The sequence below is a fragment of the Emys orbicularis genome, chromosome 11 (genome assembly GCF_028017835.1).
Source record: "Emys orbicularis isolate rEmyOrb1 chromosome 11, rEmyOrb1.hap1, whole genome shotgun sequence".
Lineage (NCBI taxonomy): Eukaryota > Metazoa > Chordata > Testudines > Emydidae > Emys > Emys orbicularis.
In genome coordinates this window covers 15,806,034-15,833,301 of record NC_088693.1, presented here as the reverse complement: position 1 = coordinate 15,833,301, position 27,268 = coordinate 15,806,034, and the positions used below count along the sequence as shown (strand labels likewise).

The 27,268-nt window shown below is 40.5% G+C and overlaps 1 protein-coding gene across 1 annotated transcript in view; it reads left to right on the top strand.

Moving 5' to 3' along the window:
* The window catches only part of DPP10 (dipeptidyl peptidase like 10), a 440,672-nt gene that overhangs the window by 87,379 nt on the left and 326,025 nt on the right, over window positions 1–27,268 (top strand). Inside the window, exon 3 of the mRNA XM_065412943.1 lies at window positions 12,498–12,593. Within this exon, the coding sequence (XP_065269015.1) occupies window positions 12,498–12,593 (96 nt within the window). The remainder of the gene's footprint in view (window positions 1–12,497; window positions 12,594–27,268) is intronic.

Here is a 27,268-nt window from a genome sequence, read left to right as displayed (position 1 = left end):
ATTTGCAAACCATTGATGAAGCTATATATTTTCCTGATTAATTTTCACTCAGTTGCATTTGTATATTTTTTGCATAATTATCTAGTATACTTTATGAATCAATATGTATATAATCAATAATTAGATGTTATGAATTCATTTGTATATTTTAGTACTTGAGGTTTAGGTTAATTCAGCATTAATTGAATCATCACACTGGAAAGCTTAGATATGATGGACCAAATTTAAGTTAGACTCCTAACAACCCTGTTAGTCTTCCTTAGCCTAGGGTTATGTTGATGTAATTTACACACTATGGAGCTGGAAGAAAGTGTAAACAGGTTGTGAAAAATTCCTATAGCTCATAACCAAGGGACAAGTAGAGGTGCTATCTGGGCAAGTAAAAGAGTCAGATAATCTGGCCACTGGAAAAGGGCTACAAAGTAGGCAGAGAATGGGCTGAACGATAGCAGGCACAGAAGCTTAGAGCTGCTTCTCAGACAGGGAGGTGGCCAGATTGTCTGGGAAAGGAGCAAAGAGGATGAGGCTGCCACTTGGGAGGAAAGGTGGCTGAACAGATCATGCTGGAGTGCTAGACTGTGCAGCTTTCCCTGTATTATGGAGATATCCACTATGTACACCCAAGGCTGGGAGGCTTGTGGCCACCATGCTCAAGAGAAAACGCAGGGTAGTGGTGGTTGGTGACTCCCTTCTAAAGGGGGCAGAGGGCCTGAGCTGGCATCCCAGGAGATGTGGTGCCTGCCGGGGCCCATATCTGAGATGTTATGGAAAGATTGCTGAGGATCATCTGGCCCTCAGACTATTACCCCATGCTGCTCGCTCAAGTGGGCAATAATGATACTGAAAGATATGACGCTGAACAGATCAGAAGTGACTATAGGACTCTTGGAGTAAGGGTGAAAGAGTGGGGGCACAGGTGGTGTTCTCTTTGATCCTTCCAGTCAAGAGTAGGGGTCCCGGCAGAGAGAGACATATTCTGGAGGTGAATGTATGGCTGCACAAATATTGTTGCCAATAGGGCTTTGTCTTCCTTGACTATGGGATCCTGTTCCAAGTAGAGATGGGGTCCACCTTTCAAGGATGGGGAAGAGTATCTTAAGATTCAGACTGGCTAACCTAGTGAGGCGGGCTTTAAACTAGGTTTGATGGGGCAGGAGACAAATGCCCACAGATAAGTCCAAAACATGGAAATCTGGGCGAAGGGTAGGAATCTGTGGGGAACATGAGAAATTGCAGCATGGACAAAGGAGAGACAAGGAGGAATATAGAGTAGAAATCTAATAATCATCTTAGATGTCTGTATACTAGTGCAAGGAGTATGAGGAATAAACAGGCAGAACTAAAAATACTAGTGAATAATCACAAATGTAATATAATTGGCATCACAAAAAATTGGTGGGATAATTCACAACTGAAATATTGGTACAGAAGTGCTCAGGAAGGATAGGCAGGGAGAAAAGGGAGGAGATGTTTCCTTATATATAAAACAAGTATATGTTTGCACTGAGGTTGGGATAGAAGTGGGAGGCAGACCTGTTGAAAGTCTCTGGGTAAGATATATGGGATAGAAAACAAGAGTGATGTCATGGTAGGGTGTCTCCTATAAACCACTACCCAGGAAGACATGGATGAGACTTTTTTAAAACAACTAACATAATCATCCAAAGCACAGGACTTGGTGCAGATGGGGGGCTTCAACTATCCAGATATCTTTGGGAAAATAAGATAGCAGGGCACGAATTATTCAACAAGTTCTTGGAATGCATTGGAGACAACTTTTTATTATAGCAGGTGGAGAAAACAACTAGGAAAGAGGCAATTCTGACAAACAGGGAGGAACTAGTTGAGAATCTGAAGGTGGAAGGCAGATAGCTTGGGTGAAAGTGATTGTGAAATGATGAGGTTCATGATTATAAGGAATGGTAGAAGGGAAAACAACAGAATAAAGACAGTGCACTTCAAGAGGGCAGACTTTAGCAAACTCAGAGAATGGGTAGGCAAGATCCCATGGGAAGCAAGCAAAGGGAAAAAAGAATTCAGGAGAGTTGGCATTTATTTAAAGAGACACTATTAAGGGCACAAGAGCAAACTATCCTAATGCATAGGAAAGACGGGAAGTATGGGAAGAGGCCACTCTACTTTAACCATGAGATCTTCAATGACCTGAAACTCAAAAAAAAAAAAAAAAAAAAAAAAAAAGGCATACAAGAAGTAGAAACTAGGTCAAATTACAAAAGGATAAATATATAAAAAAAAAACCCAAAACATAAACATGTAGGAACATAATTAGAAAGGCCAAGGCATAAAATGAGCTTAATCTATCTAGGGACATAAAGGGTAAACAAGAAATGTATTTGTAAAATTCTGAGATGCAAGAGGAAGACCAGTGACAGGATAGGCCCCATTACTAAATGAGGAGGGAAAGGCAGTAACAGAAAATGCAACAATGGCCGAAGTGTTTGTTTTCACCAAAAAGGTTAGCAATGATTGGATGACTAATACAGTGAACATCTGTGTGAATGGGTTAGGATCTGAGGCTAAACTAGGAAAAGAACAGGTTAAGAATGATTTAGACAAGTTAGATGTCTTCAAGTCAGCAGGGCCTGATAAAATACATCCTAGAATACTTAAGGAATTGGATGAAGCAATCTCTGAGCCATTAACGATTATGTTTGAGAACTCATGGAAGATGGAAGAGATCCCAGAGGACTGGAAAAGGGCAAATATAGTACCTATCTATAAACAGGGGAATAAGGACAATCCAGGAAATTATAGACCAGTCATCTTAATTTAGGTACCCAGAAAGATAATGGAGCAAATAATCAAACAATCAATTTGTAAGCACCTGGAAGAAAATAAAGCAATAAATAACAGTCAACATGGATTTGTCAAGAACAAATCATGCCAAACAACCTAATATCCTTCTTTGGTGGATATGCAGCCTGGTCATGTCCCTGCATACCATATCCCACCATTGATTTGGTGGTTGGCCTCTACGTCTGACTGACTTTAGTTGCACGTGTGTTATTTTTTTTTAGCATCCTATCATCTATTTGTCTTCTGCAGTGTCCCGGCATTCTGAATCTTTTCATTCGCAGCCAGCCCTGTACCCTAAATTCACATCCTACTCTTCTTTGAACTTCGTTTGCCTTAAAATCATTCCTTCTTTACACATTATCTTCCAAAGACCTGTCATTGTAACAGCCTTCTGATGTCTGTTTCATTTAATGCAGTTGCTTTCAGACCAGAGAGTAATGCTGTTAAGTACAGTAACTTCTCACTTAACGTTAAGTCCTGAAAAATGCGACTTTAAGTGAAACGATGTTAAGCGAATCCAATTTCCCCATAAGAATTAATGTAAATAGGAGGGATTCGGTTCCAGGGAATTTTTTTTTTTTTTTTTTTTTTGCCAGACAAAAGGCATTCTATACATTTTAAACAAGCAATTTAATACAGGTACTGTACTATAGTTGGGAGGTGACCCTGCCTTACCCTACACAGGCACAGGCCACTGGCACTGGAGATGAGGCAGGCAAGGAGGCTGAAGATGCTGTAGGCTAGGAGAAGCACGTTGCGCAGCAGCGGCAGTTTCCCCTACTCTGCAAGCACCAGGGGCGGGGGTCTCAACCCTCAGCCGACCCACTCCCCCCCTTCCCCCAAGCCCCCATTCTTGACCTGCCTCTTCTCCCCCCATACCTCCTCCCCCTTTACTCCCCACGCTGCATCCTCACTCCTCCCCCCTCCCTCCCCTGCCTTCTAAACACCGCAAGCCAGCTGATTGCCCCAGGCAGGAGGTAGGGGAGGGAGGGGGAGCCTGCACGCGGAGTCCTTGCTCCTCCCCCCTCCCTCCTGCCCGGGGCAATCAGCTGGCTTGCAGCGTTCGGGAGACAGGGGAGGGAGGGGGGAGCCTGCGCGCCGAGTCCTCACTCCTGCCCCCTCCCTCCTGCCCCCCAAACGCCGCAAGACAGCTGATTGCCGCCGGCAGGAGGCGGGGGAGGAGGGGGAAGGGACTGATCCACCGGGTCTGCCGGTGGGTGGGAGATGCTGTGTGTGTGGGGGCTGTAGGGAGGCTGCCAGCTGTGGAGAAAACAGGCAGCCAAACAACGTGAGTGGAGCATTGCACAACTTTAAATGAGCATGTTCCCTAGTTGATCAGCAATGTAACAATGAAACATTAACCGGGACAACTTAAAGTGAGGAGTTACTGTACACTGGTTCGATACGTTTTCACTTTGGTACCAAATGTAATGGTGAAATTATGGATGGATAAAAACCAAATTCTGTGTAGCATTTGTATCTAAAGAACATCTCCTTTTAATCTCATCCTTGGTGGAACTGGTTAAGCTTCCTAGATATACATAAAATTGTACTTATTCTATTACTTCTTTGCTGCTGCACTTCAACGCTTTATCTGTTTTCCCTTTTCCAATATACAGCCACCTTATCTTCCAGCAAACTTTGACTTGAACCTGTTGCTTAATTTTCCATCAATTCTGACATTACTAGAGGATTTGTACAGTTTCATAATTGCTTTCCATAATGTTTTCCTCCAAACTGAATCAAATACCTTCATGTAGTTGATGAAAACAGCCAACATCTTAAATCTCCATTGTCCCTTTTTTCCATCAACTGTCAGAGCATGAATCAGCCTAATCTGGTGATTTCTCCTCCTGCTGATAATAGCCCACTTGAGTTGATTTGTCTCGTTAGACTTGGTAAGGCAACCCCCATCTTTTCATGTTCTCTTTATGTGTGTGTGTATGTATATGTATATACATACACTACTGTATTTTCCACTCCATGCATCTGATGAAGTGGGTTATAGCCCAAAATAAATTTGGTAGTCTCTAAGGTGCCACAAGTACTCCTAGTCTGAAGCTGCACTAAATCTTACCTACCGCTTCCTCTAAAAGTGGCCTTAATCTGTTGACAATAGCTTTCCTGGTATTTATAATAATCTTACGGCTCTATAATTATTCACCTTGGTAGGATCTCTTTTTTTCTGAATTGGTACAACTATTGCCTTTAGCCAGTCATTGGTATCTCCTTTTGTTCCCATACCCTATGATATATTTTTTCCAAATGCTTTGAATAGTGCTTTTCTGCCAGCTTTTAGCAGCTTAGCTGTTATATTGTCTAATCCTGTAGCTTTCCCATTTTTAGCTGCCTTACTTCTCTTTCTATTTCTTCTTCTGATGGTAGTTCCATGCTGGTAGCCATTCTACCCTGCAAACTGCCCTGTTCATCCAGCATGTCTAGAATGCTTGCATCTGGATGAAATACAGGCTTCAGCACTTCGTTAAAATGCTCCTTCCATATTTCCAGCACCTCTTTGGCATTTGTTGTTAGTTCACCAGTAGCCTTTCTTATGACTTGCATCATTGTGTGTCCATACAGCTTAACCATTTTTTATATTGTTCCGATGTCTTGTTTTCTTGATGCTTCTTCTAGTTGTTGAGCCTCTTCTTTCCAGCACTTTTGCTTGTTCAGTCTTCACTGTTTTGCACACTTTTACTTCTTCCTTTTTCCTAGCAGTCTTGGCTTGTTTACACTTTTCTTGTAATGTTCTTGTTTCATTGTTGTCCAGCTTTCCCATGTTTTCTTACACGTTCCAATAACTTCCTCCACTGTATTTTGTACTGCTTCCTATAATATTTCCCATCTGTTCTGTAGTGACATTTCTTCATCATAAATTAATGGCCTGAAATGCCCTCCAAGCATCATCTTGTATGCCTCCCTCACAGAGCTATCCTTTGACTTATCAAGATCAGATTTGGCTCCAATTGCAACCATCTTTGCTTTGCACTTTAACTTAACCTTTCCCATTAGTTGTTCATGATCACTGCCATGCTCGGCACTTCTGTAGACTTTAACATCCATCAATTATCTTCTATGCTTTTTACTGATAATCATGTGGTCAATCTGGATTTTAGTTTTCCCATCTGCTGAGTTCCATATAACCTTGTGCATATCTTTGGTAAGACTTGTTTTCCTCACAATGTGCCTCTCACGGCTAGTTCTTAACCTTTCCTCATTATCATTTGTAATGCTGTCTAGGTATGGCTAAGTCTAATACTGCATATTGCTGTGTCCAACAGAAATAATAGCTTTTGCTTGCAGTTAACTAGCACATTTAATTGCTTTGTGGGGCACGTAATTTCCTGCCTAGTACCTAGCACTAAACAGGTGTCACAACAATACAAGCTGTGTATTTCTAAAGCTTCAAACAGTAATTCAAATCCTACTTATTGTTCCCAAGAGAAGAACAAACGTTGAATAAGATAAGTTATTTGTCATAAGAATTTGGGACATTAGTTCCATACAAATATTGACATTAATACAAATAATAAAAAGAAGAGCTCTGTGTAAGCTAAAAAGCTTCTCTCTTTCACAAACAGAAATTGGTCTAATAAAAGATAGTACCTCACCCACCTTGACATTAATAGAGACATTGTCTTTTCATTTTCTCTTGTAAAGGATATAAGCAGTGTTAAAACCAAAGAAAAATTATTAACACAAATTTCAAGGATTTTTATTATGACATGAAATAAAACTTGAATTTTTAGAATTAATTGGAGCAGATATTCATTATATTGATAATGAGGGATACAGGCAGAACTGGTGATATCTTTACCTATTGTTAAAAGAGAATCAGACTGAAGAAGTAAAAAATACAACTATAGAAAAGTGCAGGAACTTGTTCATTTTACGTTGCTTGCTCATACTATGAATCTCCACTGATTCCTAAATTTTCCAAGAGTCTTATGATAGCATTTGTGTTAAATTCCAAATACCATAATATTAAGATCATGGGGGAGGAAAAGAATCATAGCTTGTTAGATACTATACCAGACATGTACAATATGTTTATTCTGGTACTCTCAACTGGGTTTAGGTTATTTTTCTCAGGCTAATACTGAGGAATGTAAGTTGTTCCATGTAGTGATGATAATATTTTGCTTGTATATAGTACTTTTCATCCATAGATATCAAAGTGCTTTATAAAGACATTATTATCTCCAGTTTACAGATGGGAAAATGGAGACACCGAATTGATATGACTCCCCCAAGGTCACACAGCTGGTCAGTGGCAGAGCTGGGAATGGAAGTCAGGTCCTATTCCATCATACTGGGGTATGATGTCTCCCACTGAACATTTCTGTGTAGTTTAGAATCAGGATTCACAAACACAAGCTGAAATTGGATGTCTACCTTGTAGTTGAGTGCAAGAGCTTAAGGTTAAGAGTCACACTGCCTCTTTGTTCCTGCAGCAGATTAGCATGTTCACGGGGTGGTGCAAAGCGGCCTTGGGGCTATGCACCACCTGGAAGCACCGGACCACAAGGTTACGCTTCCTGGAGGTGGTGAAGAAATTGAGTGTGGGAGAGCTGGGGCTCCAGGGAACCAGTCTGACCTGCCTCTGCACAAATCAGATATGAAGCCAGTGCTTTTCATCCTTAGAGTTGTCAGTTACCTTTGGGAAATAGACCTGAAAATAGAGGAAGAGAAAAGGAAATTATCTTGGGACCAAACTTGTAAACAGTATAATCTTCTTTTTCCCCTTTACACTGTTTGTTTGAACACATGAAGTGAGGTATAGTGCACAATTGGAGAGCTGTTTCTCAGTCAACATCATACAGATTTCTGTTACCTTGATGTTGTTTTATTTCACCTCAAACATTTTAAATTCTCTTTGGCCCTGTCACTTTAAAAAAAAAAAAGTAAAAGTAAAAGTAAAATTTCTGAGATCAGTTCTTCACATGAAACTAATAATTATCTCACCATATTCCTTAAGTTTTGCAATATGTTGCATATCATTGGTCTCATCGGAGGATTCTGGTTGTCTTTCCTTCTCCCCCCTCCCAAAGTGATCAATGCTAGATTGGATTTACTGGACACTGAAAGCTTCTGTGTGATGAACAGGTACAATGAGGGCCATGGAGGCTTCCCCATTGTACTACCATTCTACCTCCAACACTCTGAAGGGTTTACTCCTACCTAACAATGTCAGTAGTTCTGCCTCCAAGCTGCTGTATTGTTTGAAATAAGTTGGAAAACTCCAAGATCCTATGTGGTGATGCAGGGCTCTTATGTTGAGACATATTGATGTCACATATTTAAACAGTGTATAGAGAAGTAGGGTGTTTATCACTGGGTCATACTGACTGGTGAACTCCACTCCAGCTAGTTATAACTGGATTTGGAATGTCTCTTGAGGCAGAGGAAACTGGGGGCCGAGCAGAGGGAAACACTAGGATCAGCCAATTTTGTGGAGAACTTTTAAGCTCAGGTTTATGTTCTGTTATTGTTTACATGAAGTCAGCCCTCCCAGAAGAGGGTAAATTTGGATTATTATCTTTTGCGAGGTTGGATCTCTCCCTCAATGTGCATTCTTTAACTTCATTTCTTCAACTATCAGAAGTGGTGGCAAAGGTTGTTTTTCTGATGTGGACATCTGCACACTAACAACTAGATCTAGGCCATCAGTGACATGTAAATTAGGAACCACTTTTGATCACTACCTACCTTTTATCAATCTATTTGCCCTCTTTCATTCATAACAATTACAGTAGAACTTCATTAATTTACACATCCATACACCCAGGAATTTATGCACAATAAACCAATGGTCTCTCTCCACTTCTCAGCCAATATTTAAAAGCAGGATGATATACTTAGGTCTCGTATTACCAAGACATAATTGTTTTCTCAAAGTAGAACAGAATAATTATTCATCTAAAATTTGAAGTATTAAATTAAATAATTACAGCTAAACTAGTTTTATAAAATAACTGTACAAAGTAAATTTTGTGAGGCACTATTCTTCCTTTGTTATTGTCTGTTCATTTACTTGCTAATTTGCAAAAGCATTTTCTTATCTATTAGTGCAAATCTACTCTACTTGATTTCTGCTTTTCAGTCTTTAATTTAAGGTTAAAATAAGGTTAGCTGTCTGTGTACGAATGTGCACCAATTGTTAAGCAGTTCAGCTGTCAGTTTACTGCACAATATAAAAATGTAACACTTTTTATCTTGTAACACTTAAATTCAACTCTGACTCCAGTAATCTACAAAATATATATAATCTACACAATATATGTATGGATTTTTATGTTTCTAGTTGAATATATATTCAACTGGAAATACAAAAATCTATCAAGTTAGTTGGGGACCTGGAAAATGTTAGCCCTTCAATGAATAACTCAATAACATTTAAAATGGAAATGGAAAAGAGATGGTAGACTATTCTGCAATGTAAGGGGGAAAAGAGAGTCTTTAACAACAGACAGAAAATATACTATATGGTATGCATACAAATTCATATTTAGACTAAAATATGAATTGCAGTCTTCTGATAGCTTACATGATGAGCAGCTTGTCTTTCCATGAATTAACTGTGCATTTGGGGAATTCAAAAGAATATTTCTGAGTCTGTTGGTGTCAAACCAACATCTTACTAAAAATTTACATAATTTGAGATGTTGACAGAGTGGACACCTACACTAAAAGATCCCAATTTTGGTTTTATTTAAATACTGTCTTAGCATTAGGAGAGTTTTACTCTTCAAACATTACACAGTATAGTTGTTTGAAGATGTCTGTTTTTCTAAACTAGATGGTTAAAAACAATGCTTAGAAATACTAAATTCACTTTAAAGTTATAAAATTCAATTTATAACCAAAATTACTTGGCAAGCATATGAATTGTCGGAATGCTGAGAAAAGTGGGTGCAGCTGTCTTTTTGGGTATCCTTTCCATATACTGTCCAGTGTATTTTCAATGATTTTAATAAGGCATTTAATAAAGTTTCTCAGAGGAAACTAGTGAGTTATGCAAAAACAAATCTGGTGTCCTAATAAAATTGGTGATCTGGATTGAAAGTTGGCAAACTAGCAGGGTACATAGGGTCATAATAAATGGAATCTGACCCTTTTTGAAGGCTGCAAGTAAGTTTTCACAGCGCCAGTTCTATTTAACTTTTATCTAAATGATTCAGAAATGGGAATGAGATGCATGGTGTCCAAATTTGCAGGTGATCACAGAAACACAGGTGGCGGGTGGTAGGCACTGAGAAGAGTGCTGCTAAACGGTGAAAGGAATTAAGCACTGTGGAATTTGATGGTAATAAGTGCAAGGTAATAATTGCTTCTGAAGGGAGAAATGTTTGCAAAAAATACCTTAAATAATGTATTAATGGAAGCTGAGGTGGGGAGAGGCTATAGTAATAGTATGCAGGAGTTTGAAGGTAGCGACTCAGTATGTGGGATCAGCAGCAAGAAAGGCTAATAAGGTTCCATGGTGTATAAACGGGGATTAGGTATAAATCAAGAGAGATAATAGTTCTACTCTGTAAAGCCCTTGTAAGACTACACTTGGAATACTGTGTCCAATACTGGGCTTTGAATTTTTAAAAAAGGTTATTCTTGGGAAGGTACACAAGAAGTCAACAAGTCTTATTTGGGGATTAGGAGGTCTGTTTTGTGAGAAAAGGTTTTAAGAGTGGAACATGGTTAGCCTTGAAAAAATGAAGAGTGAGAGGAGAGTTGATTAGAGTAAGTATTTAAAGGGTTCCTACTGACTGAGACCTTGAGGAGAGACCTGTATAGATTACAAAAGGATGGCATAATAAGAGGTCTCACTCTGAATCTGGTTAAGGATAAGTTTAAGAGGGAGTGGGGGGAAAGATGTCATTTCCTGAAGACAGCAAGTAGGCTGTGGATACTACTGAGAGAAGTGGCTGAAGCAAGCGTTATTGACAAAATTTAAGAGAAGCACAGATCTTTATTTGGAGGGGGAGGGGGTGGTTGATTTCAATGGACTTAAACCCAGCCTGTACTCTTCAAGAGTAATGGTAATGACAAAGCTCCTATTGACTTCAACCGGACCAGGATTGCACCCTAAGTCAATTATGAGATATTTCTGCTGCAAAGCAGATTTCTTTCTTCTCTATTGGCGTCAGGGAATATATTGGTGAACCAAAGGGAGAAGGGTCTGCCACTTGACTGTGATTCTAGAGTTGTGATTCTAGACTTTCTGTCCTAAGTCATTTATCAGCAGAAATATGCAAAGCCAAAATTTGAACCCAACAGAAAAGGTACTTTCAGACAGAGGGGAGTCAGTTATGTAGGAAGACAAAACCCAATGCCATAGAGGAGAATTGCTGTAATCTACTGGTAGTTTGGCTAATAATGATACTGTGCATATGTAATATATACCCGATATTCTGGTAGCAATGAGTTCTTTCATATGTTATGCTTATAAGTTTATCTAAAGCAACGAGTGATCGAGGACATGTAAGATAAATATAATTGGAGATTTGTGTCCTGACAAGCAATAATGACTTTCAGTTAGCAATACCTTTTAATCTCATGTATTAATGGGTCCATTTACCTAATTACTTTTTTTAAAAAAATGAGATTTCTGGAAGTACCAGCTATTTCCATAAATGACGTTTCAGCACAAGAAAATGAGAATTTACTGGTGTTTCCTTTCTGGAAGTAAGGAAGTGATTGCAGGGGTCGACATTTAAAAAAAAAAATCAGCATTCACTACCATTTAGTAACATCTGAGATGCCACGCTCTCTCTTTTTGCTGAGCATGTGAAGTAACTGCGTGGAATCTCTTGTCAAATGTGGACTTACTAATGGAGGTCACAGTATTCCTAGAAAATGTACCACATATAGTTCTGTAACCCAGCATTCCATCACTCATATCTACCAAGATCTGACGGTGCAGGGGTGGGGGTGGGGGGTCTATTTGGCTATTCAGATTATTTTGACAATGAATCTTGTGGTTACCATTAAACAGAAATAATAATGGAAAAGATTAATATCATTCTCTTATTCTTGTGACGTATTATGGTTAGTGGGACTGAGAGACATGATCTCTATTTGAAACTGGCTCATGGCCTTAGCAACTTGTGTTAAGGTAGGTTATTGGGTTTCTTTTCCCTCACCCCTTAAGATGTATGGGAGGTAAGATTTGTTCTAAATGGCTCATTTTCTGTAAATCAGTATTTTACCAGTCTGAAAAAATCTGTTTTTTATTAGTCTGTATGAAAGAACATGTAATCACTATATCCCTAATCCTTCGCTATGCATATAGGAAATACTCATTGAATTGGGGTGGCAGTGTGTCCTAGTGGCTAGAGCATTGGACTGGGACTCGAGACCTAGATTCTATTTCCAACTCTGCCATTGGCCTGCTGGGTGACCTTGGGCAAGTCACTTCACCCCCCTGTGCCTCAGTTTTCCCTGGGGAATATGGGAATAATGATATTTATCTCCTTTGTAAAGTGATGAGTGATGTCCTGATGAAAAAGTGCTATGTAAACAAGAAGTAGGCATTATTATTATAGACTTCACTAGGAGTCTTACCTGTTTTCGAGCTGTAGGATTTGCCCCTAAAATCCCAACAATTTTACAATAATTACATGTAATATATCAGGGTTTTTTTAAATGTGTAACCTAGTGCTTCTTTGTTTGTTTCTTTTTAGATGAACTTACAAATTCATCAGAAACCAGATTGTCTTTAGAAGATCTCTTCAAAAAAGAGTTCATAGTTCATAATCCAGAAGCCAAATGGATTAATGGTATGTGTATATATTAGCAAGCAGTTTGAATACAGATAGAAGCATTTTTATGATGAACCAAAACACTGTCATTAGTGAAGCCATGAAAAAGTCATAAACAACCACTGGTTCATTAGAAGTTTTGTCGTGTTTGCAGTGTGTTACTGATTTTTAATATATACTCTATATGAATATCTGGTAACCAAGGTATTGTGTTAATGCTACATATGGAAATTGATCCAGATAATCTTGGTCATATTGCATGGCGTTTTTTAATTGTACCAGCAGTTCCACATCACTTGTGACAACTGTTATGAATATGCAGGAACTCTTTTGAAACTGAACCTTGTCTGTGGATTCACAACAAAATCAGGCCATTGAAAGAACAGGTTTATTCAGATCTGAACTTCAGGGTGTGCAAATGGTTCTGACACATAACATATGGAAACACATTTCAGTTTGAACTTCAACATATTTTTACAGCTCTAGTTATTCTCTGATGCCTGTGTATTGTATTTCAGGTTCTGTTTGTTTAGATGCTTTAGAATTGTGCATAATGTTCTAAAAATAATACATAGTGTTAAGACTCGTATCGCCTGAAAAAGCCTTTGTCATCTCATTGAAATCTTTATTATGATTTTTTCTTGATCAGATACAATGTTTTACATTCTTTCTGTTAGCAAGAAATTTTCAAATAACATTGTGTCCTTCCCCGTCTTTGTGTCATCATAATTGTGTAGCATTCAAGGTATTATAATCAGAGGAATAACAATAGGCTTTGTGCAAAATAAAGTATTTGAAGAAGAATTATGAAAATAGGAAGTCTTGTTATGTGGTTGCAGAGTTTATAAGTTAAGTGTAATCAGAATGGATTATCCTTCACATTGAAAAGATAGATATTTAAAGATACCAAAGCTAGCTTCCATGAGGGAATCAGTAAGAATTAGAAACACCGATTGCCCAGTAAAAGGGCACTATAGAATTAACCTTGACAACCTTCTCTGGAGACTGAAGTGGAGTTGCATCTCCCAAATGGTAATTCCTAGGTATGTTTTGCTTCAGGCAAGGAATAGATGGAGAGGGTGGCTCTTTCATGAAATGAAGCATGCAGTCACTCTCCATCTTTGAGGAACCAACCCTTGGTCCTAGACCTGCCTTCCCCATGCCCTTCCATTTATGGGGAGGTTGGCCTACACAGTAGCACTATATTGGAGCAACTGTGTTCATGGGAATGCTAGGATTCCCAGTGCATCTATTCCCTGAATAGGTGCGCAAGAGAGAAGAAGGAGCCTTGCTTTGTCTCACCCTCCACCCTGCTTTCCCATGTTTGTCGCAATTCCAATTCCCTTACTCTATGATTAAATGAATCTTCTCTATAGAATATTGATTAAGCCCTTCTCCTGTGCATGAAACTGAATAACTCTCTCATTCATGGCAAACACATGGTGTGAGCAGCCTGCACACGAGTGCAGCTAATTAAGAAAAAATATTTTTGAGTGAAAATTATATTGCATTGAACCAGAGATATAGAGAATACTCAAGGCTACAAATACTGCCGCAGTCACAAATAACATAACAGAGACAGTGAAGCCTATCTTCAAAAACTGCTCAAGACACTAGCAAAAATCAATCGCTTAATGGAGACAGAATATTCTCTACTTCTGCTTGCACAAGTAATTGCACGTGCATGTAAATACACAGTTGATTTTGCATGTGGACTTTGTCCTCTTAAAAAAAATTGCATTGGTAACAGCACTGGCCTTTAAAGTGATTACTTAAGGTAGATAGCTATTTATTGGGAGTGAACTTTGGTGCAAGTTTCATTGTTAGTACTATTCCCTTACTACTGAACAGATATTTAATATTACTTGCCTAATTATTTTACTGAGTCTTAATAAATGTGTACAATGTAGCTCTGATATATGAAATATTATTTTTTTTCTAAAACAAAGGGTAACGTAACTTAATAAAGTGGCATGATTGGTTTTGAGGTATATTAAATATTGTTTATATACAGTGCATGCTTGTGTATTGTCATTTTGGGCTCAATCCTGTTGTCCATACTCAAGAATATCTGCCCTAGACTGCAGTGGGGTTTTGCTGAAGGAAAGATTAAAATGATAAATGCTTGCTTAGCATGAGCGCTTCTTTGGGTAGAACTGCTGCATTGGCAGTGGGATCCACCTTAAAGAAGCACACTTAATGAAAGCTAGTCTTTAGTATTATCACAAAATGCAGGTATCGTGGCTAATCATCTTTTCTCTAATGATATCTTGTAATTTCATAAACTTTTCCGTCTACTGTAAATAGTGTTAGGCACTTTTAAAGAAAGAAAAGACCTATGTTTTATTAGCAATAGGTTTGTATAAATCCCAGAAATTCCTCAGCCAAAAAAAAAAAGGTTTTTCTAACATCCCTAAATTAATATCTGCAGTCTCTTTCATGAGGAAGAAGAGTCTGAGTTTGATCGCATGAGAGAAGGGGGTTTGGATTTATTTACTTATTGGATAAGTTCCTAGGGGCTGTTGTCTAAGAATGTGGGGATAGTTGCTAGGTTTAATTGATTATTTGTTGTTAGCATATATCAGAAGCACCAATAAATCTTTAGATAAGCTCTTATTTTTCTATATTTTGTTTTAATAACTAAAATTAATCTATATATTTCATATTCAAAACAAGAGAGAGACCTAATTAGCCACTCCTTTTCCTCCTTCTGTTTTGTTTTTTAAACACCTATTCTTAATCCAAGAGCTGATCTCCTCTTTGCATTTTAACAACCAAGTGATGGTTGCATATACATGGCAAATGAGATATACAGCTGGGTGTTGTCAGTGTATTGTTGCAGTGAGGCTTTTGTTATCTCCTAGATATTGAAGAGCAAGGTGGGCAGGATAAGTCTGTGTTAGAGGTGAGGGGTGTGGAGGAAGAGGTCCTGAGGTCCTATTGGGGAAAAACAATTGTGCACACTATCATGTTGAACAATTTAAGGGCTAGATCTTGTGCCTGGATCAATTTTCATAACATCATTATAGTGGCATGGTAGTTAAGATTGCATCACAACTTCTGTTTAATGGTTGACATTTCTAAGTCCTCTAAAATCGACATGCTTAGACAATTCCTTTCAAATCTGGTATGCCTCAGAAAGGTCTAGCATAGGGATAGGGTCCCAGATTTGGGGTCATTTGAGCTGGGGTCATGGAGATATATGCCCTGGAAAAAAATGTCCATCTTTCAAAAATTTTCTAGGTGGGATTTTTGTGCAGAGCTTGAGATCAAACTATTGATGTGATGCAGGTCAAAATCATCTGTCTGTTGAGTTTTACCCAAGGTAGTGCATGGCATCCACTAAATCTTTGGGGGACCCAAATTGACTATGGTATTTAAGAAAATGTACTTTTTTATGGTGCACATGCGCCAATACTGGGGGAAAAAATAGCTGGAGGAATTCCGTTCCCACCATTTTGTATGCTTTAAAGCTCAACTCTTTCTGAAGTGCTCTAAAATCCGAATGGTTGCTCTGCAGCATAGGAGCTGGGATATGGGGCCTTGTTCCTCTGGAGTGTCTTAACCATGGTCACTGCCTCCTGTGTGTGTGCCGGAATCTGGAAGGCGTTTGCCCATCTACAGGGGTTGGACCCCCACTCCTTATCCCCCTCAGGAGTGAAATGGGAACATACGCTTTGGGCTTGTCTGCACTTAAAATGCTACCGCGGCAGTGCTGCAGCTGCGCTGCCATAGTGTTTCAGTGTAGACGCTACCTATGCCAAGGGGAGAGGTTCTCCTATCTGTATAGGTAGTCCACCTCCCTGAAAGGCCATAGCTGGGTCCACAGAACAATTCTTAACTACATCACTCAGGGCTGTGGATTTTTCACATTGCTGAGCAATATAACTGGGTTGACCTAATTTTCTAGTGTAGAACTGCTCAGAGATGAATGGAGCCATTAACATGTCTCAGACCATTTGTTTAAGGTTATATTCATCTCCATGGAGTGTTTTCATTTGGCTGAAGACACCCCATTGAGATGAATGGGCCACTTCACACCTTTCAGAGCCTCCTATGCTGCAGATGGTTGTGTAGAAGAGCCTTTCCCTTCATCCTTACTCTATCCTTCCTGTTTAAAGGATGACACTTCCAGGGGCTGGTCTACACTGGGAACTTATGTTGGCATAGCTACATCTGTCAGGGGTGTGAAAGATCCACTACCCTATGCTGAACTAACCCCTGTTGACCTAGCTGCTGTCTGTGAGGGAAGTGGATTACCTGTACTATGGGAGAAACCCTCCTGTTGGCATAGGTACTGTTTACACTGAAGCACTATAGTGGTGCAGCTCTGCTGCTGTAGCACTTGAAGTGTAGACATACTGTCACTAGTCCTTGATGTGGTCTTTTGAGCGGTCCCTGCTGTCCCAACTGCCTTTCTTTAGTTAGTCCCTAGTTAGGACAGTTCTTGGCCCCTGGCCTCTAATAAGGCCTAGCAGTCTGCTTCAGTCTCTTTGGCTGTGTTCCTGGAGGCAGCCGGAGGCAGGGGTGTTGCCCCTTCGCTGTCTTGGGCCTTTCTGCCTCCCCTTCCTTCTCTGAGCTCTCTCCTTTTATAGAAGACCTTGTTTCCCCCTACTTCTTCCAGCTGTGGGTGCTTGCCTCCATGACTGGCAGTTCTGGCAGCTGCCTGGGGATGTGTCTGCTTGCCTGTAGGCAGGAGTGGCTCCCCTCCCACTTCTGCCTCTGCTCAGTATGGGTTTGTAGAGCCCATTATACATACCCTAAATGGTCTAAAACCCTTATACTTGCATGGCTTTTCTTGAAATATGCTATGCCTTGTGGGCAGGGGTGAAAGTAACTTAAAGGATTTACTGGTACTCCGGAGTCCTTAGGAGGGGGCGGGGCCTCAATCGGAAGAGGCGTGGCCTCTACTGGAAGAGGTGGGGCCTTTAAATCACCACCCAAGCCCTGTTGCCGCTTCCCCAGGGATCCTTTAAATTGCCACCGGGGGAAGCCGATCCGGCCCGGTACGGCACACCGGCTCTTGCCGGTACGCCATACCAGGGCGTACCGGCTTACTTTCACCTCTGCTTGTGGGAGTTCAGAGAAGTATTGGTGAACCAAATTTGGGATCGTTTAAGCCAGGGCTTCCAGAGTTATGAGTCCTAAACAAAATACCTGTTTTTCAAAAATTTTCTAATTCGCTTTTTTTGTTTGGTTGGTTTTTTTGTGGCGCAGAGCTAGGGATCAAATTATTGCTGTGCTGTGAGTCAAAATGGTCTCAGATACTTGTCAATTTTTATCCAATGTAGTGCATGGCACCTACTGACTCTTCAGGGACCCAAATTGTAAACGGTATTTAAGAACATGTTCACTTTTTTTTCTTGTATGGATGTGCAGTCTGGATGGATTATAGTGTGCATGCACCAGTAAATAATAAACCATGAGAGGATTTCTGTGCAGTCACTTTATGCTGCCTGGGTAGTTTGAGCAAATGTGCAGATGCCATTGCCCCTGGTGAACACCTGTCCATGGACACTTCTAGTCCAAACCTTTGTACACCTATATAATAAAAACTGAATAACTCATGTAGCTTGCTACAAGTTGTCATTATTATAATATAAAGTGTTTTTATTTTGTGGGGAGGTTTATGGAGAACACAGCGGAATGGTGAGCAGCTGGTCTAACCAAAATTTTTCTTATATTGGCTGAGAAGGAGCCCACGGCAGAGGATTTTGTCTCTGTGTGGGGGGAGGCATAGAGGATCAGGGAGAGGGATTTTGCTGGGAAATAAAGACAGGTGGTAGGAAAGATTTGGATTGGTTGTTTGAGAAAACCTGTATTTTACTAGCCAGGGGGTGGGTGAGAGTGTGTGTGGGCACTTCCTGATCTCAGGGCATATTAATGTGGTGTTTCCAAAGACCTGTAGCATGGAGGCTTGGAACTGACTGTGGAGGTACCTTGTCCACTGAGGGAAAAGAAATGTGTGCACTGCCAGGATTGCCAGGGTGTGGATTCTGGGTGATTCCTGGATAATGAAGTTACAGAAGTTTTGCAGGACAGCAAGGAGTACACCATGGCACGGGATCGGTGACAACAGGCTGATTTGGGTGGAGAGAGGTGGCCTACATTGGCATCATGTTTTGCTACTATGTCTCATCTAACTGGTAACTTAAGAGGTTGTGATCTACTGGACACTGTGGTGATTCACTTTGGCAGAAATGGTCTGGGTCTTTTTCCTGATACACACCTCATACAATGTATAAGAGAAGATTTGGACCAAATCAGAGATTTGTGTCCAGCAGCTGTAATAGTTTTGAGAGCCCTGCGCGGATACAAAATTTGTATCCAAATCTGATCCGCAATCTTCCCTAAAAAAAATAGTACATGTGTACATTTTAAGAACCACTTCACCGTCTTTAACAATGCCCTTACACTTACTCACAGAGTTCCATCTCACTTTCACTTAACCATCATTTAAAGCATTAGAATTCTCTCTTCTTCAACCTGCTGATAATATTCTTTGTAATAAAAGCCCTATGTCCTGCTACTGACATAACCCACACAATCGGAGAACTGATGCATACTGTATCCTGAAGGTACTCCTGCACCTCTTCCCTTTCATCACACACATCAGAGGGTGCAAAACATAGATCTCGTATCACAGCTCTGTCACACACAAAGTAATCCACAGATTTCGCAAGCACACCTCAACCATGCAGAGCTAACTACTGCTTCCATCATTCAGTACAGCTACACCTGATATTGACTACACTCACTTTACCTAGAGTGCACACGGATAATAAATGCCAAGCTGCTCTCATATCCCAGCTCGCTACTGACAGTACCATTTGTAATAAAGTCCCTGTGCCCTGCTAATTGCGTAACATACACAATTCTGCATTGAAATGATTCATACTGGATCCTAAAGATACACATGCAGCTCTTCCCTTTGCTCACACACATTGCAGTGTGCAAAAGATAGATTTTACCATATTGTAATCTTAGCTCTTTCACCCACCTCAAAGTAATCTATACATGTCCTCATAACACAAGCACACCTTTACTACCAAGAAAGCCTAACTACTGCCTCCACCATTTAGTGTAGGTACAACTCACACACTCACTGCACTTGGAGTTTGTGCAAATAATTCCCATTGGCTATTGCCAACTCCAGGGGAACAAGAAGGAAAATGGCATGGCAACTTTTTTTTTTGTCCTGTGCGTAAAAGTGAATTGATTGTAAAAGGAGGTGAAGAGCTGGTACTCTTCAGCAACTGTGGGGTTGGCAGAGTAAAGGTATGTGTGTGAATGGGATATATTGCTGCATTGCTGAAATAGGGCAGAGATAAGGTTGCATGGGCAAACTTAACTTTGCATTTGCTGTTTCGACACATCACCAAGCAACCTTATCTCAGAGTGTGGGTAATTTTTTCCCACTGAATATATTTTAAGGCCAGAAGGAACCATTATGATCATCTAATTTGACCTCCTGCATAACACAAGCCATAGAATTTTGATAAGAGATTCCTGCCTCAAGGCCATAACTTTAGTTGAGGTATTCTCTAGGTAAGTTGTTCTAATGGTTAATTCCACTCACTTTAAAATATCCAACTAATTTCTAGTCTGAACAGATCTTGATTCAACTTCCAGCCATTTAACAATGTTTTGCCTTTGCTTGCTAAATCAAAGAGCCCTCTACTATCAGAAATTACCTCCTTTTGTCAGTACTTACAGACCTCATTTACAGGAGCTAGCCTTAAATCAACAGCAGAATATGTAAATAGACTTTTGAAAAAGTATTGATTTGTGTTTAACAAATTAATTTTAGTTTATTTCCTCTTCTGCTTAGTATCAGGATCCTGTGTTTCCAGTGAAAGAATTAAAAACAGTGCAGATGTCTAAAGCAGCATGAGGGATGCTGCTCTCTGTCCTGCTTGCCATGAGACGATTAGCTCTGCCAAAGAAATACAAAACTCTGAACTACTGTCTTGGCAGCTGAGGAGAACAATAGAAACTAACGTGTTGTATTTTAAATGTATTGTATCTTTTATCTTACACAGGTGTTTGCATTTATTTAAAAAACTTTTCAGTTTACTTTAACATTAGGACTGAGAAAACATTACTTGGATTTCTTTCTTTTCAGCTGAGGTTTATTAACCGGTTTGGCAGAAATTTGCAAAGAGGCAATTAAAACCTATCCACTGTCAGCCTACACAACACAGTTGCTTCTTAGTCATGATGCAATAACAATAGCAATAACTAAACACCTATGTATATTCTTCTGCTTCTGTCCTGTTCCATACACGTAGGTTAGTAAATGTTCTGGATACATCAGTAGAATTCCTGGAAGTGAGTAATGTGCTCATAGCTCACTGTACAGATACTGTAAAATACTTGACGAAATACACCATGATTTCCCCCAAGAATTCATGTACCATAGTTCAGAACAGAACAAAAAATTCATTGTTTTAGTAATGTGAAAGATAGATTTATTCTAAAAACAATCCCATAGTACTTTATTAAACAGGTATTTTTAATTGTAAATCCTATGTCCTATGCTGTATTTAAAGCCACGGTGATAGCGAACTTGGCCATCAGAACAGTCAATGTTATCTGAAAGAGCATGTGGTTCCAAGAAGAACACAAGTTGTCTGGCATAGCTTTGAAGATGCTAAATTAAAGTGCGTCTTCCCTTAGCATAATTGATTTTCAGTTTTTTAATAAAAAGTGAAAATTTAAAATATTGCCAGTGACTGATACAAAGTACTTAAATCTGGCAGCACATCGCCACCGAAGGAAATATTGAGTTGAAATGGCAAAGATATAGCTTGGTTAACTTTTGTTTAAGTAAATGTACATACAATACAGTGCTGCACTGTTGTTTAAATTGTATGAATTAATTAAAGCTAAAATAGGGTAGGCCATTAAAGCAATAAAAGGGAACTTTCTCTGCACGAACCATTACATATTGCTAAATAAATTGTTATATTGACAGATCTCCCACATCTGTCTGCATCTACCATGTTGTCTCCTGACTTATACTGAGATGGTATGTTCTTTGGGGCTGTGTTTCTGTTTTGTCTCTGTGGAGTAATTAGTGCAATGGCATCCATGAAGAGAGAGCCTATGTGTGACCATCATACAAATACTAGATGATGACAGTAACTGTTACCCTATATATGCAAACTATTCACATCAGTGATAAGAGCAACCACAGACCTTTCCCTATTACTATAATGCCTGTCCCTCTTATAGTGGAGTGGGGCCATGCCTTCTGATGACTCCGTTTCATGGCTTTGCTTTCCTTCTTTAGCTCACATTTTTGCCGTCTGAGTAACAAAACTGACTTTTCACATTCCCTTCCTATATGCAACAGGAAGCACTGGCACCTCAGTGTCATTCTCCAGATTATACTGAGAGTAGTGCCATTATAATTATGATATTTTTCTTATTTCCAGAACAAAAATGTGTAGGAAAAGGCACTTTGATGGGAATGCTAATCTTAGGCAGCTAGGATATGCAGGCTGTGCCCTGGCATCTTGTGTGGAGGCTAAGGCTCTGATTCAGAAGAACTTTTAAGTATGTGCATAAGTGCTTTGCTGATCAGGGAGGGAAAAAGGCATGTGCTCAAACTGAAACGTGCTGAAATGCTTTGCTGAATTTGGGCTAGGGTAGGGAAGAAATCTTTCTCTTCCCCACTCCCCTCCCATACCACGGAATAGCCATAGTGCATGTTTGGCAGCTACTGTGCCCTGTCTTTGGGGGGGGAATTTGGGGGTGCATTTAGCTGGTAATCTTTTGCCCCTGCACCCTATCCCAGCTGTGCACATGCAATCCCCACACATCTGTACTCCATGGAAAGGATGAGGAATGTTTGTGTGGGCCTTCTGAATCCTGCTTAGCTCCCTGGCACACTAGAACCACAACTGTTCATCTCAGTCTGGCTCCTAACACATCTGCATAGTAGAGGGCAGGATTTAGATAGGATATCAGTGCTTAGATTCCTTGGTGATAGAGAGCTTTGTCCCCCCAGCCTGGTTGGCTGCTCTCTTCCTCCTCTAACTGAGCAGAATTAAAATGCACAAATTTGATAAAAGGTTTCTGGAGAGAATCAATCCCCATAACCCTTTTTTGTACTAAAGCTTTATTTTTAGAATAAAGCATATTACTCAGCTTGCCCAGTATAAAATCTCTGTGTCTGCTGCAAGTATTGGCAGGCATAGCCTGTTTGGAAATCATTTCCAAAACAAACCATTTTACACCCAAATATTTCCAAGGCAAAGACTTTCCAGACCTTCCTTTTGCTATGTTGTATAATTCCTTTGTGCAGAGATGATGATAGTTATTAGCTCATTCCATCCTCCTAGGTCAGAAATGTTTTCCCTGTGCTTGGGTGAAATCAAGGGAGCAGGTGCCTAATTTTGCCCAACTCACTCTTTGACCTCAAACTCCTGTATTGATCATATATTTTTAAGTCTTCTTTTCTGATCTTTCCTCTGTTTGCTCCACTAGAGAAAAGCTCTCCTTTTCCTGCTAACCTGTACTAACAATTTCTGGCATAAGGACTTTCCTGTGGTTTTCTAGGTCTTATCCCATGAGACAAGAATAGGTCCTATTCTTCCTTGGTGAAACACCATTGAAATGAATGGAGTTATGACCCACTGTCTTTAAACTGTATTTAGGTTGTACGCATGGAATCCTTATTGTGTTTTACACCATGATCCCTTTTGTTTGTGACTAAAATTCTGTTCCAGCACAGATGAACAAATTATTCAGTGTTTTTTCATAGATTTGTGTCTGTTTAATTCAGCATGCAAAGGAATGCTTTAACTGAAACTGCTTCATCAGTGCTTCTTGATACCTATATAGCATCTTCAACAGAAGATGATTTATTGGCTTCCCATTCAGCTATTTCTAAGGCTATGTCTACACTGCAGCCATTACACATAGATAGACATGTGCCATGCCAGCTCAGCTAGCATGCTACAAAAAGCAGTGTAGCCTGGGGTTACACAGGTGGCAGCTTGGGCTAGTTGCCTGAGTCCAAGTCTGCCTGGCCCTCTTGGGTATGTAGTGAGATGGCTAGCCTGAGCCACTACCCATGCTAACCTATGCTCAAGCAGAACTAGCATGTCTGTCTACTCATGATGGAAAGCACGCTTCCAGCTGTAGTGTCGACATATCCTAAGTGTGCCCATCACCCTCTAGTAGCATTGCATTAATAGCTTTGCTATTTAGAGAGATGATCAAACATGCAGCGAATTTTCTCTGTTGCAGGTGATGCAGGGCAGACTTTTTTTCATCAGGAAACTCCTCATAAAAGATGAGTTAGGCATTGTGCACAAAGAGCTGTATGATCATTCTTATGTTTGCCTCAGAATTGTGGGCAGTAAAATGAAGTCAGTATGAAAAGCATGGCACAGTCAGAGATTCCACACTGTGAGTGACCCACACTACATTTTCTCATAGTCCTGTAAATCCCGGGAAACTGGAGCAATGGCTGAGCCATTTGGCAGTTTTTGCAGTGAAGATTCTTCCAGTACATTTGAGGCAAGTATAAGTTTTATCTATCTGACCATGAGCATATGTAACCCACACACCTTCTGGGTGTGGTGTTCTGTCCCATCGAGTGGCACCAAGACCACTTAGAGAGAGAGAGAGAGAGATAATGAGTCTGCTCTACAGCCTTAGCTAACAGGCAGTTGGCTTTTAGAGGCTGTAGAGGCTCATGCACTAAGCTCCGGAGGTTCCTGGTTCGATCCTACCCACTGACAGCCGGGGTCTGTCGGCGTTACACATCCAGGGCTGCTTCCCAGTGGAGACAGGGCAGCATGCAAGAAATCACTGTCCTGCTGAGCAATGAAAAGAACAATAACTTCTAAGTTTCCAAAAAAGGTGGATCTGAGCTGGAATTGCTAAATGGACAATTGGACATGCACTTGGCACAAAGTACATTTGTATGCTTTGCACATGTAATTTTTAACATATGCTGTTAAGAGGGCAATGTCTTCCGGTTGCCTGAATGAAATGAAAGTTAAAGTGGCTAGGTTAGAGTGTGGCCATTGTGCACAAATAAGAGCTGAGTCATCTAAAATTTAGAAGTATCTAAAATAGTGTCCTGGCCAGGAGTTATGGAGAGCCACTTCCTGGAGCTTGAGAAGGGAGGAGAACTGGCTGCCTTGCAGGCTGAAGGCAGCAAGCACCCTGGACAGAGCAGTGTTGCAGGTAGAGACCTGGAGAACTAAAGGCAGATCCTGGCGGGCTGCAGGGATCTGCAGGTTGAGGCCCTGAGGCAAGGGCAAAGAGGGTGCTGGGGCTGCGGGGAAGTGTCCCAGGGAAATCTACTGAGGAGTCTGAGGGGATGCAGTAAGTGGCGGCCAACTAGAGGGTCACTGGGCCGAGACCTGGAGTAGTGGGCGGGCCCAGTCCCCCCACCCCTCGCCACTGAGGAAGTGGCCAGACAATGGGCTGCACTGAGGGAAGTGGCTGGACCATTGGACTGTGGTACATTCCCCTGGAAGGGGGAGCACAGAGTGCAGCACAGCCGGAGGGCTGTGTCATGAAGAGGATGCCGCAGTCCTGAGAGTGATGTGGGTCCCTGGAGCAGAAGATTGTGCACCGGCTAGCGGAGCTGACCCCAACTCTTTGGGCTTTGCTGCATGCACAACAGTTCTTTTCCCCTCCCATAAAACTGCATGGCTATAAGAAGCCACATGGCTTGCATGCTTAAACGTGGATCTTTGGTAATTTCTGCTGAGACCAGCTATGTTAAGCCCCACTGCTACATCGATAGTTGTGCCAGTATTAATGATCATTAACAAGCATTAAATAGTGCTATGTATTCAGGGCCATTAACTTGTCTCACCATTGTATTTTGCAAATGGCTTCTTAGAGCACATGTTTTGAAAAAGCTGTGCCTTTCCTGATATTCTTTCTTCACAAACAAAAGATTGCAATAGGGGTGACCTTTGATGGATAAAGGAAGAAATAGATCACACAAAGGATGTTGACTCTTCTTTTACACTATACATGCCTCCCTTCTTCCCTTTATCATTTCTGCTTCTGGTTGCAAATATTCTCTCTGGCCCTTTCTTCTTTAACCCATTTCCCTCTTGAACAGTTCTTGCATGGGCTACTTTAACATTTACTTTCCGATGAATCCCTGTCTACTACAGCAATTTATTTCCATTTGCATTCACTTATACAGGGGCTGATCCAACAGTTAATGAGGAATGGGGCAAGGCCCATAGAATGGAAAATAAATTAAGAAATATAAAGTCATCCTATCCACCTTGTAGAAGATCAAACTACATTTCAGTAGTACAGTCAAAATACGATGAGTTCTCAAGTATTCTTCCATCCCAGTCCTTTTTTAAATTAATGTTCTTATTGATTTTAGATTTATTCTACAACCCGAAGCATTAAGAATTAACAAATTGATCAATACACTTACATTGCTGCCTGGGGGAATATTTTGTAAGTATCAATCATATGATGCATTGTATCTAAAATAGGATGACAAGGATAGCAAAATGGCTTACGCTCTCCAAAAACATCTTTGTGTACATCAGTATAACATCCAAGGGTTAAGTACAGTCACTCTAAACATGAACCTATAGGAGAGTGGACTAGACACCTCAATAAATCTCACTTCTCTATATTGGTTGACACAAAGCTCTCATGAGCGCAGTGAACATACTAAGGCTAGTTTTTTGGTTACCATAGCAATATCCCTGAAAAATGGGGACTTTCATTTTTGTAGAATTAAATTTTTGGCTCAGAAAACAGCCTTTAATATAAACTGTTTAGCTGGATACGCTGCATTATTACTGTTCTCCATACTCCTTGGGGAAGCGCTATTTAATTTATGGGCAAATCTGTATCAAGTAGGGAAAACTGGATAGTGAGTGGAGTAATTTTCACACAAAAGCTTCAGAGGACAAAGAGCTGGCTCCATAGATGAGCACCATTCTCCTCCTCCTGAACCCACCCTCCCAGGACTACCAAGTCCCAAATATCTATAATAAAAGTGGGTATGTCTGTGCATCAAACTTGTCCATACTTGAATTATTACTTGTGTTAAATGTGTTAACTAACATGATTCTCTATTCTACTACAGTCCCTACACAAATGTTTGTTCCCGTTCACACACATTTGTTCTGAGTCATATTAACATGATTAGCAACAGACATTGGTGTCTGGTCTCCAGGAGAATTTGGAGTAGTGTTAGTTACCACATGCTGCTAATTAAAGCATGTTAAACCACAACTTAAAATTCAAGTGTAGACATACCCACACACTTAGGGTATGTAGGTACGTGTGCATTTTCTTGCACATGTGTGTATATATAGTGCAGTGCCTCATTTGTTTTCCACCCCAGAGCCAGTGCCGGTCTGTCTGCTCACATCCTCCCACCTCTGTTTGCCTGTTTTCCTCCCGTGCCTGTGTCCCCCATATCTGCCTGTGTTCAGGGGCATCATTTGCTATGGGGCAGTTGCCCCCCTGACCTTGTTCCCCCCCCATCCAGGCTTCTCCTGGGTCTATATGCTTCATTATGTCTTCTACTCACCCCACCCCACTCCATCCCCACATTTTATAGGATATAATTTAATCACATAAAATGTTCTATATGCTAATGAAACGTTGACACCCTCATCCCAGAATTTGTCTGAAATGATGCCCCTATCTGCGCCCCACCATCTGTCTGTCGT